The sequence below is a fragment of the Leptonychotes weddellii genome, chromosome 7, assembly GCF_054177405.1.
Source record: "Leptonychotes weddellii isolate Sample4059 chromosome 7, ASM5417740v2, whole genome shotgun sequence".
Taxonomy (NCBI): Eukaryota; Metazoa; Chordata; class Mammalia; order Carnivora; family Phocidae; genus Leptonychotes; species Leptonychotes weddellii.
The window spans coordinates 28471343-28490714 of NC_138375.1; the positions used below are offsets into that span (position 1 = coordinate 28471343).

The 19372-nt window shown below is 40.3% G+C and overlaps 1 protein-coding gene across 1 annotated transcript in view; it reads right to left on the reverse strand.

Moving 5' to 3' along the window:
- Positions 1–7: 7 nt before the first annotated feature.
- The window catches only part of DAB2 (DAB adaptor protein 2), a gene marked incomplete at its 3' end in the record, with an annotated part of 27835 nt that continues 8470 nt past the window's right edge, over positions 8–19372 (reverse strand). Inside the window, exons 2-12 of the mRNA XM_081825793.1 lie at positions 16939–17125; positions 15805–15944; positions 15015–15113; positions 13254–13385; positions 12850–12930; positions 12365–12391; positions 12064–12117; positions 11595–11657; positions 6243–6896; positions 5095–5257; positions 8–693 (exon numbers count right to left, since the gene is read on the reverse strand). Coding sequence (XP_081681919.1) covers positions 8–693; positions 5095–5257; positions 6243–6896; positions 11595–11657; positions 12064–12117; positions 12365–12391; positions 12850–12930; positions 13254–13385; positions 15015–15113; positions 15805–15944; positions 16939–17125 — 2286 coding nt within the window. The remainder of the gene's footprint in view (positions 694–5094; positions 5258–6242; positions 6897–11594; positions 11658–12063; positions 12118–12364; positions 12392–12849; positions 12931–13253; positions 13386–15014; positions 15114–15804; positions 15945–16938; positions 17126–19372) is intronic.

Sequence of the window (19372 nt, forward strand, 5' to 3'; positions counted from 1 at the left end):
GGGCCCATACGACAGGGGAAATACTCGTCGGTATGGTAGACAGAGAAGTGGGTAGCTTACCATTGATCTTTTTCAACAGTTGATTAGCATCAAAGTCATCATGGTCTGCATTCTCCTGAGGAATGCCAACTTTGCTGTTGAAATAACTGGAGAAGGCACTTGAAGTCCCAGAGGAAGTCTGTTCTCCCTTCCTTGCAGGCACAGCAGGTGGCTGCCGCAGCTGGAAGTCCTTAAACATTTCTTTCACTTCTTTGACTTCTTTATCCCCAAGTGGGTCCAAGGCAGTGAAGGCATCACTGGAGATGTCCTTCGGAGGGCCAGTTCTGGGAGGTGGTTGAGGAGGAGCGACCAGAAGAGAGGAGAGCATAGAAGGGGACTGGGTAGACACAGAAGAAGCTGGAAAAATATTGCTCTGGAAAGGGTTCCCTAAAGGGCTTGTTGAGGACCAAGTATTGGGTGCCACAGATGCTGATGGGCCCCAAACAACAGGGGCTGGAGGGGAAGTTGAGACTGCAAAGGATGAAGGCTGGTTCCAACCTGGAACAGCTGGGCTTGTGGTAAAAACTACTGGCTGACCGAATCCTGAAGGCTGACTACTCATCATGGCTCCTGGGACCACTGAAGTGGACTGATTGAAGACTAAAGATGTTGGGTTCCATGGTCCTGCCTGAGCGGGGCTAACTGGTATACCACCTGAAGGAAGCAGGAGAAAGGACTTATCAGGACACAAGCTTGAAGAGGATTCTTGAGTTTCGGAAAGCACAACTCTCAGTGGTGGGGGAGGGGGAGGGTATTTACCAAGCATCTACGTGGCACACACCTTCCTTAAGCCTTAAGGCTGATATGGAAAAAAGGCCCAGAGAGATTAAATCACTCTAAAGATTAACTAGCTAATACAGAATAGCTGGCATTCAAATGTTGGTTGCATTTTGAAAGCCTTTCTTTCTACCACAGATTTTTAAACTTTTCTCATTAGAAGGCTAATACACTCCATAAGGACCTAGTCATGAAAAAAATGAGTGCTTACCACACTGATACATTTCAAACAGCTAGGACAGAGCCTGTTGATAGCATGAATGCATTTGTTGAGTGAATGCATTTACATAAACAAACCATACTGATTACGAAGTAGTTAATTAAGATAATCCATTGGGTACTCTGATTCACTGATTTGATCTTTTCAGTTGGCAGCTGGCTCCTGTCTGGTGTCTTATGGAAACCAGCTATAACGCATGTATATGAGGCCTCAGCATGCTTGCATCCTGAAGAAACCATTTCAGTTTCCTTGCTTTTAAATGCTGCCAAGGTTGACACAGCTATATAAAAGGATGATAAAATTTGGTTGATGCCAAGATAGTTTTAGACTTTTATACATGTAAATGGAGGAAAGCCTGGTTATCCTGGGAGAGCTGTTTCAAATAAAAGTGCTTCCTGCCATGTGTCACTCACCAAACCTTGCCATAAGTCAGAGCACAATATTTAAAAGAGGAAGGGAGGGAGAGAAGACAGCATGAAGCAAACCCCGCCCCCCAAAACAAACAAACAAACGAACAAAAACAACAAAACCTTCCGAGGTAGCTAACTGCCTGGGTCTGGGCATCTGATCTCTGTAGAGGAATGGCTCTATCACCTGTATCTTTGTCATGTTGATTAAGAATTGATGAAATTACTAAAATACATGTCTCTCCAGTGTTTTTCCCCCTCTTCTTGAGAAGCTCATTCCCTACATCTTGTTCTCATACATAGGACATTTTCTCTCCTGCCTCTTCCCAAATACATTAATGACCCCGTCAAACTGCCTCCACAAACAAAAAACCTAAATTCAGCCTCATACGTATTCATGAACGATGCTCTGCTCTCAAAATCTGCTTGCCTTGAGCTTTAGAATAAAAGCATTCTTTAGCTATGAAAGTTTTCTAGCTGAACTAAGAAAAGGCCTCCAAACTTCTAACTTGCGTTAGGAATGTTTTTGTTTCCAGTGTGAGAAATATTTTGAAAGTGATGTTCAGGGGCTGATGTAGCAAGATATTCTATCTTAAATTTTCTTAGTATTGGAGATTGATGTTACTTGACTCAACTGTATCATCATGAAGGCTAACCATCTAGCCGTGAAGATGCATGGTGTGCCAGAGACAGTGGTAGGTTTCAGAAAAGGTCATCTTACTAAATTAACATGCTTGTTTTGGAGGTTAGGGAACTGGGTACAAGAATATTAATTATTAAAATTGGGAAGCTCACAGTCTGTGACAATAGAGACTAAAACTCAGGCATACCAGCTCCAAATCCAGTGCCCTATTCTCCTGTTCTGCCTCCTTGGCATCAAGGGATAGGACTATTTTTTTTTAATGGAAATTAATTCACATACTTATTTTGTAGTTACAGAAATTAGACTTGATTTACACTAAAGAGCATACATACTCTATTCACAACTAATGAGTTTGAGTGAAGTGATTGCAGCACTTTAAAACAAATTTATTTAAATTTTGTTAACCAAAGCCAAAGTCACTCACTGATAATTTATGCCAACTGGATGTGCAAATTGGGTAGAATCTTTTTTTTTTTAATTTTTTTTTATTCTTATGTTAATCCCCTACATTACATCATTAGTTTTAGATGTAGTGTTCCATGATTCGTTGTTTGTGCATAACACCCAGTGCTCCATGCAGAATGTGCCCTCCTCAATACCCACCACCAGGCTAACCCATCCTCCCACCCCCCTCCCCTCTAGAACCCTCAGTTTGTTTTTCAGAGTGCAAATTGGGTAGAATCTTATCATTTTTCATGTTGGATGACTTGCCTTCCCTTAGGAAAATGTATGGCTTTAGTCATAGATGGTATTAGAGGGAGTGGTGGTAGTTAAAGAAAAATATTCTATCTGCCAGGAATTAAAGGCTTTCTCAGTATATGCTTATGCCAGCCTTCATTCCCATCTGATGGATTTCATGCATTGCATTTCCAAGATAGTTCAGGCTCTGCTGGAGAAAGTGGAGGCAAGGGGTAAGGAAAAAGAAAGTGTGGGTGTAAGAAGTTAATTTTATCACCTTCTGATGCTAGATTAAAACACAGGGAAGCCAGTCGAAGCTGAAGGCTCAGCTTTCTACAATACCTCTCCCCACCCCCAGTTCTCCAGAAGAGACAGTCCCCCAGCTGGGTCTAGCGGAAGCCAGACCTACAACCTTCCATGGTTTGGCTGAGGATCCCTGCTAGTGGACAGGGACTATACTGTAGAGCTCAGTTTGAGTCCCATGTCCAAACTTGGAAGGATCATCAGTATTCTGCAGTTGTATACCCCAAGGCCTCAACAGAGGCACCTAGCCAAAAAGCTTCACTTCGTCTGAATAAATTAACAGTTATAGGGTCCAGCTGTATTTTCGAGCTGACTTGTTAAATATTGGCTGTAAAAATTCTTCGAGGCATTGATATTAGACTGTCAAGCTCTGGGATGTGATCTAGTCACAAGCAGCGCACGCAAGCTCTCAACCCTTCTGCAAGGAAAAGCACCCACCAGCTCCACTTAAGGGGGCAGGAAAAGGAGCGATGCACAAAAGGGGAAGCCCGCCAGGGACACGAAGTGTTCAGGGAGAGTCTTGACGGTGTAAATGCAAGCAGAGACCTGGAACAAGTTGGCTTCCCACACCCACATTGATTTCAGCCACTCAGCGGTTGGGTGACAAGCCCCTCTTGCCACCATACTCCAGATATGATTAAACAGATTTAATATGCCAAAATGAAAATGCTTTCCTTTGAAGGAAAGCATCGGGGGAAACAAAAAATAGGGTCCTGATGACTGACTCCACAGGAGGCAGAGAAAACCAAGAGCCCTGGTCAAATTTTACAAAATGGGGGAAGAGAGTCCCTCTTCATCCATAACTCCCCCCAACTGCCTCCCAAGACAGAGTCTGTTGGGAACTTGTAGAGGTGCCAAGAAGCAGAAAAATAAAGAGAGTCCCCAGCAGGACAGCAAAGACTGTTGTCGGGGTTGCTGAAGACTGTCCCATGGAGGCAGAAAGGAACTGGAGGCTGTGGGCAAACAATAGCAGGGCTAGTCCTCAGCCAAGTGGCCTTCCGCAGTGTCCTGCTACAGAGAGGCTCAGTGGCTCATGTGAGCTCGACACATTTATGAATGAGCACTGGCACATCCTGGGCATCTGGTAAAATCCCATCTCTTCCCTTTTCTCTGTGTTCTTTTTGACTTCAGGTTTCTAGCATTTGTTTTCTAACTCTATTAAGACACTCAGATACCCAAAATATTGGCAGGGAGCAGCTAAGGCTTAAGTATTCAGAGACCGATCGGGATATATGCCTGTCTCATACCCATCATATGCCTAGGAACAGAGCTGGGCTGAGAACCTAAGACTTGCATTGTATGACTTACACTTGCTTTGGACTTAACTTATATCCCTCTCGGGGATAGGACAGGATACCCTATCCAAGAAGCAAATCAGTTTACTAGGAGATAGGGCTTCGTCTAATAATGGCAAATTACATGGCAGGCATGCATGTCATCAGTTTTTCCAATACAGATGATAGACAAGACTCTCTCAGCTCTACCTCATTTCTCCAATGAATCTGGTCTGAGCATCAGAATCCCTTACAGTTGTCTTCCGTAAGCCATTGCCAGTTGGCTCGGGTAAGCACGATATTGAAAATGGTTTTCTTCGGTGTCTGGGTGGCTCAGTTGGTTAAGCGACTGCCTTCAGCTCAGGTCATGATCCTGGAGTCCCAGGATAGAGGCCCACATCGGGCTCCCTGCTGAGCAGGGAGTCTGCTTTTCCCTCTGACCCTCCCCTTCTCATGCTCTCTCTCTCTCTCTCTCTCAAATAAATAAATAAAATCTTTTTTAAAAATTGAAAAAAAAAAGAAAACGGTTTTCTTTCCACATGCCAACTTCAGGAGCCAAATTTCAGTTGCAAGTCAAGAGTACCAAATGAGGGCGGGGGTCTATGGAAGTAAAAGTGGGAGAAAGGTTCCCTGGGATGCTCAGATCTTATGTCCCTGGAACCTCTATGGATATGAAGTGCCTTCCTCCTGTGCATTATAATCTTATGAGTGAAAGCAACAGAGGCAAATCTAACTCAATCTCTAAGCACCTACCTAGACCCGCAAGGGGTCCCACTGGGGCAGAAGCATTTGTTTTGAAGAGATCCAGAGGGTTGGTCTGTAGGGTTGCAGATTGTCCTGTAGGTGATGTCTGGCCTGGAGGTTCTGAGGCGGGAGGGGTAAAGATGTCTGATGCAAGCAAGTCTTTTGCTGGAGACTAACAGGGCAGAGAGGGAGATACAAGAGTTACTCAGTAATAGTGAAAAACAGCTTTATTCTGTCTCCTATTCTGTACCTCAAATTTGGGAACCACAAAAAGAAAAACTTATTCCTCTTACTGGTAAACTACAAAAAGCCAAAGCTCCCCCCCCCGCCAAAAAAAAGACAGATCCCTGCAATGGACAGAATATTTGGTCTTGGTAACTGATGTAAAGAGGACTCTCAAGGTGAAATCTATTTTACTCATTTACACATTTGTATCCATCAGGTCTCCTTGTCAGCTAAAAGCTTGAAGCTGGGAAAGAAAGGACAACTATAAATAAATAAGTAACCTACATATTTTTGATTATTCTACTGGGTTTAAATCAGTCTGCCTAAAGGTGATATTATAGTCTAATTATTAGGCCAGCCTGCATATTCTAATGAGATTTTTAAAAAGATATTTACAGAAACCACATTTTAAATTGCTTTTGAATGAAGTGGTACTAGTAAATATTTAAGTGTCTTTTAAAGCAATGGATCATTCAGCCAGCATTGAATAGAAGAGGCAAACTCAAGAATTTTCCACCACCACCTTGGACATTAGTGCAATAGGAGGAGTGTGGGGGGCATGTGTTAGTGTGGGGAAGGTACACAAGGCATCACAAAGAACCCTTGCCCTCCCCTTCCAGAACATGACGATCGAACTTACCAGAGGTACAGAAGCATAGCAGCATTAAAAATGGAAAAACTGGTGTTTAGTTAATAATAAGTGACAAGACATGCAAACGGAAAGCAGGGTGTGAAAACACTGCTGAGTGAGAAGCTTAGAAAGGGCGGCCATCAGAGGAAGGTATTCCTGGAGAAAGATGTGCCTTATCCCACCTTCTATTTCACAGCCACACAGGAAGCTACAAGAGCAGCAGGAAAGAGAGCTTGCATCACACCACCCTTTGGTACCGAACATGCATTCTGCCAATGGATATGTGGAGAAGACAATTCACCTTAGCAGTCCTTCTGCCTCTTCCTGGTTTGGTACTTTGTGGAGGTGGGATAATGGCTATGGAGTCATGTGGTGAGGACTGGACAGAGCTTTCCAAGTCCTGCTTTACGCCATTCAGTACGGACAGTCCTTTGGGAGGGCTTCCCACAAAAGGGTTCGGGGAGGATTTGATATGGAAGCCGTTCTGTTCTCTTTCAGATACCCCATTTTGAGTTCTCACTGTTGGCTGTGTTTGCGTACTTGAAAAGGGCCATGGGCCTGCCTGAGCTTCCTGTTTGCCAGTCCGGTTAGAGATTTGGTCAAACTGCTGACCAAAGTAATCAACATCCCCATTCAGGGGCCCATTACTCAGTGGAGTAGGCAAGCTACTCAAATTCTCTTTCTTCTGATCTGAAGATTTGAGAGAATCAAACGAAGAGGGTATCGATTGATCTGGCTGTGCAAAAGGATCATCACGGAAAGGATCAGGATTAGGGGTGGGAAAGAAGTTGAGATTGGCAGAAAAGGCATTTTCAGGCAAGAAAGATGCCTGAGGCTTTGGTCGTGGAAGAGAACAGGAGGTAATGCCATTTGTTAAGAATGGATTTTCTCTTAAAGAATTCTGATTGGTGTCGATTTCAGAGTTTAGATCCACTAACAGGATATCTTTGCTTTCCTATCACATTCGGGAAGAAAAAAAAAAGAGAGAGAAAAGAAAGTGTTAGTCCATGTCTTCATGACTTCAAATGAGAAAGCTACATAAGATGATCAGGATCATCAAAATTCCCATTAAGGTTTGGGCTTGACAGATCGGTTGACCATTACCTCCTCCCATCGCCTCCCTGAGTGCATTTCTTTACTACGGTTGAATAGGTCCTCCCTGTCCCTCCCCACCTGTTGCCCCTTTATTTAGTTCTCAACTTTGTTGGCCCTTCATTAAAATGAAACTGTACTGTCTGCTCTAGTCATGTGTCTGCTCACCCTTGTAGACTGGCTGCATTCACGATCCTCCTTGTTCCCATTCCTGCCTCTGCAAGGCCTCAAGGGAATCGACTGTAAGTCACTCTAAGCAATTATCTAAGCATATTGAGCGTGAATGTAAGAAAAGATCTCTGAAGCCTAACTCAGCCTCCCACCTGAGGCACAGTCCCATCCGTTGTACCCTCAGAGTCATGTAACAGCATCTCTCTAAATGAGCGAATTCATTGGCTAATATTTTATAGTTCTGGTTGAGACAAAGTTTAAGGTCAAATATATTTCCCTATAATTGGTCTTTCCTCTAAGAGGCAAAAACAGATTTTCCCACCACATCACACGGCCTGTCAGGTATGCCCCTTTAAATATTTAAGGATCTTTTTGAAGGTGCTAGTCAAGTTGGATCTCTCATCCTAGTCTCCTCTGGACACATCCTTTTGTCTGTGTCCTTCTAGAAAGAAGAAAGTGATACTCAAAATCCTGATACATTCTAACATCATATTAACCTCTCGTATTTGTGCATTTTTTCATAATACAGCTTAGAGTTGCCTGCGTCGTGACAGTAATCTCATCTATTTGGTGGATAAATTCAAGTAATCTTTAATTTATCTTTAATTTATGTACAATGTAATCTTTAATTCATGTATGAAGTAGAGATGTGGGTTTAGAATTAATTTGAAAAACATACCAAATACTTAACTCTACAAAGTCTAGTCCCTCCCTATCTTAATTACTTGCATTCTCCATTGTTAGATAAGATACCCTCTCAACAGAAAATCAGCAAATTTGAAAAATCTGACATGTCTTTATTCAGTTCAGTGACATAACTAATTTGGGCTCACCTTGGGATAGGGCTGTCAAAAACTGACACACCTTCCTTCTGACTGACTTTGATCCATTAACTACTCATCTATGCTAGCCACAGAAGAATATAAACAATCAACAATGTCTAGCTGAGATGGAAGTTAGAGGTCTAGCATTACCCCGAGCACCTTACTAAATATTTTTGATCACTGGGACAAAAACAACCTCAAGGGAATATGAAATTCTCAAACTAGTAAGTAAAAAGGGGGGCTAAATAGGCCTCCTTGGCTTTAAAAGAACAAATTTTTTGAAAGTTTAGGTCTTAATTGGTCTTCTCTCTTTGGCTTCCTTTACTGTTAGGTATAAAAACACAATTTTTAAAAGCCAGTTTTTCTTTTTATAACCAGAAGAATTTGTCAGAAGAAAGAGCTTATAATTAAAAAAAATTTTTTTAAATCAAAGAAATGGATTGGAAGATCTCTTAATGTAGGGATCTTTAACAATCAAAAGATAGGACAAAATGTATTACAAAAGCTTGTGATTTCAATATTTATTCATTTATGATGAGCCACCTCTGGGTTAGAACAGTTGGGTGTTCACAGCTGGTAGAGTTCTCCTTTTCAAATACTTCAGAAGAAGTTCTTAGGACACCAAACTGGAGCCACAATGTTAGACTTCTGAATAGTCACCCTATAAGTAAAATGTATAAGGCTCTCCTCAGGTTGGGTTTGTTGTTAATCCAGGATTAAGAGTCTAGTTCATAGACTACAGTGGGATGATGTGAGACTCCTCATCTGCCCCCTAGGTCAGAACTTCATTAATTCTTTGTTGGATCATCAAACACTGCATCCACTCGGCCATCATCTGACCACCTGAGAGATAAGCACTGATAAATGAAGGTGAAATGCAGTCCTGGCTCGTAAGGAGCTCCAGGAGGAGGAGGAAGCAGGCAGCCACAGAGGTGTCTGCACGAAGGTGAGCTCTTATATACTGAGTTCCACAGCCTAGCTTTCTCCAGGAAGCTGATCTCTCCCAACCATTTCAGCCTGCTGAATCCCTGAACTTCCCAGCTCAAAGCTTTCAGGGGCTTCCTGCTATCCCCTATGTTAAAATAAGCCTCATTAGCCAGCCTTTCAAAATGACCTACAATAGGACCCAGTTTATTTTTAGCCTAACTGCTCCCTATGTTCCTACACACTTCAAAGACCCAACTCAAGTTCAGATTCTTTACAAAGCCTTTTCCCATGGATCTTTCTACTTCAGCATCACCTGTGCCCACCCATGGCCTCTTATATATGCATGACACTGTGCTTTGGGCCCTGATCCCATCCCTGTACCAGACTTAACCTCCTTCATACCTTATGTTCTTCTCATAATAACTGTGCTTTCAAATGGTCATTTTTAAAGTCTGAGAACATGTCTTTTGGGTTTTTTCTTTCCTTCTTTTTCTTTTGAGTGGCAGTATGGAAGAATATTATTCAGTTATTTTCCAATAAAAATTATGTTCTAAGGGATGCCACTTAGTTTGTAACATGAGTTTTATTTGAAATGCATAAAACTGTTCTGTATGAATGCTGGGGGAGGGACAGATGGGTCAGGGAACCAGTAATAAAGTCCAGGTAATTTAGATTTCTTTTTCTCTTCATCTCCTCCAGAGCAACCGTTCTAAGATTGTGAATATTTTTAAACATTCTGGTTTTATCAAGTAGAAATAAATTTGTTTTGTGACCTATGAATATGGAGTCAATATGCAAAAACACGTGGGCAAAATCCAACCAGCACATAATTAGTGCCATTAGCATTCTCTTACTTATCAGATACCATCTACTTTGATGGTATTTATTACCTTAATTTACTGTTAGTTTAAAATGCACTTTTATTTCTATAAACCAAAAATTCTTAGAATGCATTAAGTCTAATATAACTAAGACTCAGGATTACTCATATTGCTTTCATTTCCTCTTTCAGAACTTTCTAGAAGTCTACAGAAGCAGATTAAACAGTCAGTGCTTCCTTGCCTATCCCACTGGAATTCTATTTCACAGCTTGAGTGCTTTGATCTCTTTCAATATCCATGTTTGAATGTCAGTTACACTTGGAAAGTAGATCATTCAGATATCAATTCACTTTGGGAAGGGGGTTACTGTGGAGGAGGGGACAAAGTTGTCTAGGAATCAAAAGGACCTCAGGGCTGGGATAAACATTTCAGGATCATCTAATGTTGTCTCTTAACAAGTGTATCCTTGGGATGGTAACAAACATTACGAAGAATAAAAGGTTCCACAGACAAGTGAGTCAGGGCTCACTGCTGAAAAGAACATTAAACAGGCTTCTTCTCTATCGTAGGCTTTTTAGGGCCTCTGAAATTCTGTTATGCATCGTGAATCTCATAGGGTCGGGGACAAAGAAGAGAGTATGCAGCCCCTGCCGCTTCCCATCTCATGGGCCTGGGCATCTTATGTGAAAGTTCATGGACGGCCATTCTCTGCAATACTCTGGCAGGTGAGACTTACCCTGTCCTTTATCTGCTGCTGCTTTAAGTCCTATGACCTTCTTGGTCATGTAGACTTGCTTGATAATTCCCTGATATAAGAGACTCCTAGACAGACATTCCCACTCATTCTAGACTGATGGCTCTTTTTGTCTGGTTATTGCCTTCTCATCTTTTATGGTCAAGTCCAGAAACTCATTTACTTTGAGGCATTACATGAACCTCTAAACTAGACAAATACCATGTAATTAGCATCAATTAATAGGCTTTGTGATTAGTTTTAATGCTGGTCTCCCTGCTTGAAAGTAAACTCCATGATGTCATTGACACTGTACCTCTCACTCACTTCTGTGCCTTGTGAATGGCAGGTACTCAAGAAACTGTTTAAAAAATAATAGTTAAAAGAAGTCATTCAAAATTACATGGGTAGTTTAACTAGAGGCCTGTTTTGGAAGGTCTGAGATGTGTGCTTAAGCTCTTTCTTGGGTGAATGAGTTTTTTTTTTTTTCTGAATCACCACATCCTTACCTATAAAGGAAAATATTGCTCCATTCTCACAGAGTTGTTACCGATCAATCAGTATTTAGAAAACTTGATACGCTATAGTGTCCTTCAAAGAATGAACAACTTTTTAAAACAAGGATGGTCCTTGGTTAAACATAACTGAACATCTTATTTGTTTTAAGTCTTACTTCACACCAAGCTTATGCTATTAAGTCACAATGGAAAAAATAGAAAAATACTGAAGAGGCTAGGTGGTTTTACAATTAATCATCTCGCAAACACTTCCTTCTGGTGGGACTTATGCCAAGGATTATTATTCAGGTCCTTTTCTGATCCTAAGTAATATCAAGAAGGATTGCACCGCCTGTCCTCTGCTCAGATCTAACCACCAAGCAAAATTAATGTATCTGAATTGGTGCTGATATGTTCCCATGGTAAGTTAAGATGCAAATTTATTCTAGTAGCCAGTTATACTTTATGTGGAAAAATCTGCAGTTACCTTCCAAGTTTCAACGAGATGCTCAAGATTTCTGGTTAATTGCCAATTTGAGTTATAGATGTCATTTTCATTACATTGCAAATTTAAAAACAGGCACTTACTGTTGGACTATTTAGGTCAGGAGGTGTAGACATGTCCCCAAACAAATCCATCTGGTCAACACCCTTAAAAAAGTATTTGGATTAGATTCAGATGTGTCTATTAAAAAGTATTACTTTGTATATTGTTGTAATTGTTTCCTAAACTAAGGTTTAGGAATATTGTCACAACTTGATTTTCATTTAACTAATACAGATTTACTATTAGGCTATTTAGGCCTGGAAGCGTAGACATGTCCCCAAACAAATCCATCTAGTCCACACTCTTAAAAAAATTTTGTAGATTAGATTCAGATGTGTTTACTAAAAAGATTACTTTCTATCTTGACATAAATGTTATATTAATGTTTAGGGCAATAGTTGTCATAACTGGACTTCCATACAGATTCAATGCAGATTTGGTATTAGCAACATCTATAGGAAGTAAACCCATGTTCAGTTAAATAAGAATTATAAAAAATCACATACATACCAATTTCAGTTTGTTAGTTTGGTCATCAAGGGTCAGTAGGGTCTCACTCCCATTCTGAAAAGACGGCAAATATTTAAGGGTTTAGCTGGTGAGTTTTCTTATAGAATGTAATTTCCTAGTGTATTGGCTTGCTAAGCAGTTATGATTTTGGTACTGATAATTCAACTATACATCTTCGATGGCCAGAGAGATCATGAACACATAATCATAAGCTAGGAGGGGAGCATGCCTGGACAGGTAGCAAACAAGGACTTCTACACATCACGTGTGCAATTCATAAGAAGTAAAGGTGCAGTTTTACCTCTACTGCTTTGTTGGCTTCTTCCATCTAAAAAGAAAGACACAAATTCAGTGATCTTAACAACTACAGTTAAAAGGGAATTAAATATCTGTATATCTATATATCTCTCTATATACCTATGGGTTCATGAGCACAAGGCAAGAGAGAGTCTTGCATATTATTTCTGCCCTACATTCCCCTGCCCTTTTCATATCAATACTAGATTTGAATAGTTTCTGAACTTAAACTTGCTCATCCTTTGGAACCAATGTGAAGCTTGTGGGGAGAGAAGACAAGAGTCAGGGACTGAAAATCCGATGCATCTAACTGTAACATCCATCCATTGCTCTACTGAGAAGAAGAGACGATATATTTCTAAAATTTCTATACTTGAAAGAGCCACAAAGAAGCCAACTCTCCAGACAGGCCATATGTTTACATAACGTTCGAACATGGTCCTGAATATAGTCTTAAGTTTAATAGAGTCAATATTGGGTAGTACTTGCCTTTTTCTTTTCTTCTTCCTTTTTCTTTACATTATAGATAACTTGAAAGAGGTCTTTAAGATCAATGACTAATGGCTCAGCCTAAAGGAAGAAAAAGCATCTTTATGAGTATTTTAATATTACTATTTTCTTCTTTTTGTCCCCCATCAGTTCTGATTAGTACTGTTTTCCTCCTTTCTCTTAAAGCTCTTTACTATCCTCCCCTGGTTTATGGGGGATCACCACCCCCCCCCACCACCACCAGATACATAAAGGGCAACAGAGTAAATAAGTATTTAACAAAACAAGAAGGACCATGATAATTTTCCAAGTCCCTTCAGGATTTGGGGGAATAATTCACTATTGTTCTAAAATAACATTGACCTAAGTCCCCCTCCAGGTATACCTCAAGGCTTGAAGCATACCTGTTGCCCTGTTTTTATGGCAAAAAACTGATGCTGGCCTTCTCCTCCACACACATAGCCAAATGCCCGGTTGTCTGTCACATCACGGGCAATGAAAGAAATCTTATTTACTGGATGTTCATGCTCTATTACCTGAAAAAGAAACATAAAAAAATGACTTATTGATAAAACCTAGAATCTGTATGGTAGCACAATGAAACATCAGATACCTAGGCATATATGAAAAGGCCAAAACATTTGAAGGAAGAAACTATTGCCTCTGGTTTAGAGCTACATTTATCCTTGCTAGTAAGGGCTCCAAAAGGAACAAAGAGTAGAAAACAGAAGTGCGAAAAATACTTCTTAGAATATTGATACTTGATTGTCTTCATCCCAAAGATGTGACACCACATAGCAAGAAAGGATTGAGGATCAGGAGACCAAGAATTTCTAAAGCTAAGATGGGGTATTACACTGCTAAACCATCCAAGTGGGTCGACTTTCCCAACTAAAAGTCAGACTCAGGTGAAAAGCATAACTAAGCTAGAACAGTGTTCACGGGGATCCTTTGACAATGGCTCTGAGTGGTCAGAAAACCATCCTAAGTACTATCGGAACAATTATCCACAGAACATTCTGGAAGTTACCAAATGCTGGCATCCAGTATTTCCCATGTTCACACCACTATTGAGGAGTTACATGGGGCAGGGGTTTCAGTAGTGCCTTCTCCTCTCTTCCCCCTCTCCCCTTTCTCTTGATCCTTTCAAGCACATGGCAGGGCTCAACTCTTTAGGGATATTTGTAGGTGGTCATAATGTGTCTTGGTTTTTGTTTCCAAATGCCTAATGCCACTGGAAAGTTTATATTGGGTATCTTTGAAGATTTGGGGAACAAGAGAACACTTTAAGGAAACTTGTCACCATTCTCTGATGGGCTTGGGAAAATAAGACTTGAGAGATGAGGGAAAATGGAAACAGCAGTGGATGAGGACCAGCAGGGTGAATGAGCAGGTGCCAGGGTTCCAGGGCTCTCTATGTGACCACTGGATTTTACGTAATAGATAATGGCCATCTCTAGGAAAGCATGGATAATAACTGGAGGTCTCCCCACAGTACCTCGAGACAACAGAGTATTTGACAGCAATGAAAATGAGCTACAAACAACATCTTAAGTAAATGAATCTTACAATGTTGAGTAGAGAAAATAAAGTTCCAGGAACCTGAAGTATGATCTGATCGTCTTTTGATAAGGTTACAAAAAAATAAACAAAATAAGTAAGACTGTTCCTATGCAGAATAACAGCAACCACAAAAAATGAGCAAGGTTATATCTGTAGGGTGAAGAGGAAGGGAAAAGAGAGAAGAAAGAAAAGATAGACGTGTCAAAGGTAATATTCTAGCTTCAGGTTAGCCAGTAAGTTTGCATGTAGCTAATCTATTAATGAGATCCAGGCATAGATCTATGGCAGCATCAGAAACCAGGGGTTAGGGTTAATCTTGTTCTGTGTACCTGGAGTCCAAAAAAATACTGAAGTGGTATTTATTGCACATCTCTGTTTATAGACTGGAGGTTCACATCCATTACAGAAAATAAATTTCAATAAAGTATCTTGACTCCTCACCTCCTACCCTATCTGTTTTCATGCCTATTACTTCTGGAGAAGTAATATATACTATTTTTTTCCTACAGACTTTTGAAAAGGAAAACAGGAGCTGAGATTTATGTCAAATTGTTTGTTAGACTCAGGTGGTCAGAAAGGTGTCAGTGAAAGTGAATTCTTACCCCAGTTTTCTCATCAATTATTTTTATCCCAGAAAGGGAAATGTTGACCCAGATCCTTTGTTTGTGTTGTCCCTGAGACCGACCAGCTGCCGCCATTCCCTGATGAGATTGGGAAAACAAGAAAAATCCAGTTAAAACTACCCTATGATGCTTTTGATACTAAAACATTTAAAAGATAGCTTTATTTTCAGCTTGGTTTACCATCTACGAAAGGATTAGGCACCTTTCATAATAGATGGCAGAATGAAATAGAAGACATTGAGCCAGGACATCATGAATTAGCTGTGTGAACTTGGACAAGTCATTCTAATTCTGTTGGTGTCAGAATAGTCATTGGTAGAGACAAGAAGACTGGTTAAGATCTTCAAAGATGTTCCTTCTAGATCTGGTCTTACTTAACAATTTTTATTTATTTAATTAGTTTCACATAGTGACAGTACTAGAGTTTAAAAATTTTAAAAAAGCCCAAAGGGCTAACACGAAAGAGCTACAGGTTCCAAATAGAGACCTGAATTTTACCTGAATACTTCCAGGGTCTAAAACTTGATGTGCCCAAAAGAAAAGGCATCTACTGTCCTGCACTACATGATTAAGCCCAGTCTCTAGAACAGCATTCACAATGTGCAAACAAACTCAAGACTCAGAAAATGAGGTATCGCTGGATCAATTATGTGATTAGAAAAGTTTTTCTTTCAAATAATGGAGATAAAGGTAAACATAAGCTTCTAATATAATTCCCGCTGTTGGATATTTGCTTGAGATAGAGACAAAGCATGCTTTCCCTTCTGACCTTTAGTTTCATCATAGAATCTTGGCTCATTTTATCCCCTCTTGCGTCGGGCACATCATCAATGCCAATTAGCTTGGCCTTGTATTTTACACCATCACCTTTGAATCTGGCCAAAAGATACTCATCTGTCTTTTCAGAGCCTGAGGGGAAAAAAAAAAGAAAAATAGGATAAAATTTATAAATGTCTTTAAATATCATCCCCAGGTATGACCAAATACGTTCCAGAATCTACAAATCTGAGTAGTATACATATTGGTTATATTACAGTTGCTCAAATATGCAATATTCTATCTTTATTCTTACTTCCTCTGAGTAAAATTGTATTCTGTAATACTGTATATGGTGTTGGGGTGGAGAGAAAATGAACTCTTAAAGGTGCAAAATGGACTGAATTATGGGAAACTTATGGGCCTGTGTGAGGTGGGATTTGGGGATATTCTTCACCATAATTTAAAAAATATTTTTAAGAGAAAATAAGGAGGATAGTGCTTTTTTTGATGAAAGAAAAATAAACTACTACACTCTTTACTAACATTTTAAACTGCCAATAAGGCAGAAGAAAATTATGAATAAATTCCTTTGAAAATCATTAAGATACTTATCTCATCTTTATAATCTCTTTTGCTTTCCTTAAAAAGACTGCAGTCATCTCATTCCATAGCTAAAGTAGAATAGTAAAAGGCAGGCAAGCCACGGCATAGTCTCAAACTATGAATGATTAAGGACTCTGGCACTTTCTAGTGGTACTTCAGGTCAGGAGAACAAGGTCTAGTAAAATAAAGATGTCAGTTTTTGAAAAACAGCTACTTCAGTAAAGCAAAGTGGTAAACAGGTTACTGAAAGATAATCATCTAATAATTGAGAGTGGTGTTTATCAACTAAACAAGCTACCGTGAACGCTTCCCAGTGGGATCCAGTTGGTGCAATCACAGGATTCAGAGACATGTCTTATTATAAGTGGAGCAAGCTAATCTCTACCAAAGTCCAACTTCCCTGTTGAGGAGAACTTGAGAGTTGGCTGAGGCTGAAGTGAGGCAAGGGCCAGCTCTTACTTCGTTCACCTCAAACCTCACATTTCTTCAGAGGTAAGCAACACTCGCTCCCCTCAGTGGCCTCCAGAGGATGTCTCCATACCTTTCTTTTTTTCCTTCTTTGATGGTGCTTTCGGTGCAGCCTGTGGGTCAGGCTGCCCATTAGTTGTGCTTGCCTCTACTTCGTTAGACATGACAAGAAGGCAGACAGCGAACTCCAGCACCAGCAGACACGGAGTGACACCAGGAGATCCCCGAGGTCTCAAATGAACATAACCTACGACAGACACCTGTGGGCAGAGTTTAGAGGCATCATGAGATCGTAACACAGCAGACCCAGACGGTAGGCCACTAGGCTTGCGACTCGTGATTTGCAGACTAATTTTGTTATTTCTCCCCTATTGGACTGAACTCTGAAGAGGAGCGGGTAGGACTGTTTCCTCTGTAGTTTCCAAAAGGGAAAGTGGATGTTTACGAGGTTTTTCTTTAAGAATTGATATCTGGTGACATTTAATGATTACCTACCTAAGTAGTTTGTATTGGAATTGTGGCATAAAAATCTAGTGTTAAAGGTAGGGATCAAAACATGTCACAGATACAAAAATAAGATTTCCTAGCAAAATACAAATACATTGGATGCTGAGTCTGAGATGATCGTGATTGGCATCTGAAATTGGACATTATAAATTCTGCTTCAAAAACTCATTTAATTGTAAAGGCAGTGTCAAGAATAGAGTTAAAAATTTTATCTTATTCCCATTGACAAATATATATTTTTGACATGTTGTGATTCTGCATATGATTTCCAGGGCTATCTAAGCCCTATACAGGACAACGATTTTTGACATTAACATTTACAGGTATCAGGGGAAGAATGAGTTTATGGGATGTCTGTGGTGCAATTCATTGAGTGGAAATACTTTTAGGCTATTATTGAGTATTATTCTCCTCAAGGCAGTGGTGCCATGTGTTCTCATAAGACTCCCTTATGTATCATGGCAGGTAAAAAGGGAAAAACTTAGAGTCACTGTAAGCACACAGAAGTGAACTAATGTTTCAAAAATGTTCTTTCACCTCCCAGGAGTCAAAGTTTCTACACAGCTTCTGAGAGAGCGTTAACTGTCTACATGGACTGAAGACCAGAGGGAAGCAGGCATTCATAGTTTTATAAACCTGTTAAGACCACCCATGGACTGGCATACTCCTTCCACCCCAAAAAACTCTCTTAATTCTCTTTTTAAAGCACCCATTTATTTGAACTTTTTATTTTTTTAAGATTTTATTTATTTATTTAAGAGAGAGAGAGAGCACAAGTGTGGGGGTGGGTGGCAGAGGGAGAGGGACAAGCAGACTCCCCACTGAGCAGGGAGCCCGATGTGGGGCTTGATCCTAGGACCCTGAGATCATGACCTGAGCCGAAGGCAGATGCTTAATCGACTGAGCCACCCAGGCTCCCTATTTGAGCTTTTTAAATCCAAGGATCAAGTCTGCCACATGGAAATGTATGTTATTATCTAGATATGTAAAGTGTAAAAAGTAAGTCTTAACATTTTTTGCTTCTGTCAGCTTACATTGCACCTTCCTGGCTTCGTAAATGTCAACATGCTTTCCTCAAGTTGCATACTTTATATCTCCCCCCGTGAGTCTTTAAATGGTCTTTATAGTCTTAATAGTCTTGAAAAACACATATATACAGAAATTTATGTATGATTATTATTATCTGAATTATTTAATTTGGAGATTTAGTAGTTAATTGTGCTCAAAGACACCTGACTGGTAGACAGCCAGGGAGACAGTCTCTTTACAGGTGAAAGTCTTATGCAGCAGAGGACTCAAAGCCCTATTTACTCAAGATTTAGTTGGGTGCCAGGTGCTAGTAGCCTTTTATGTGTTTTAACTACAAAAAATTCAGAGTAACCCCACGAGTATTATGATTAGTATTATTTCAGTTTTTCAGAGGGAAAGCCAAGGCACAGGGGTTTTAAATTATACAGCTGCTAAGTGGTAAAACCTGGTCTAACCCAGGCTGTCTGGCCCCAAGCCAGAGTTTCTCACATGTTACACTGATGGATCTCCTCTGAGAAACCTCATACTAGCTACAGAGATGCTCTATTACACACATATAGTCACCATTAAAAATATATGTCCAAAATTCTAAACCTTGAACCTTTGAATGTGGCCTTATTTGGGAAAAAGGTTTTTGTAATTGTCATTAAGGATCTTGAGTTGGGGTCATCCTGGGTTTGGGAGGGTCCTAAATCCTATAACAGATGTCCTTATAAAAGAAGGGCAAAGGGAGATTTGAGACAAAGAGCCACACAAAGGAGAAGGTAATGTGAATACACAAGTGAAAACTGGATTGACATATCTACAAACCGGGAATGCCAAGGATTGCAAATGTCCACCAGAAGCTGGGAGAGAAGCACAGAACAGGTTCTCCCTCAGAGCCTCCAGAAGGAACAAACACTATTGACATCTTGATTTTGGGCTTCTGACCTCAAGACTGAGAGAGAATAGGTTTCTGTGTTTGAAGTCGA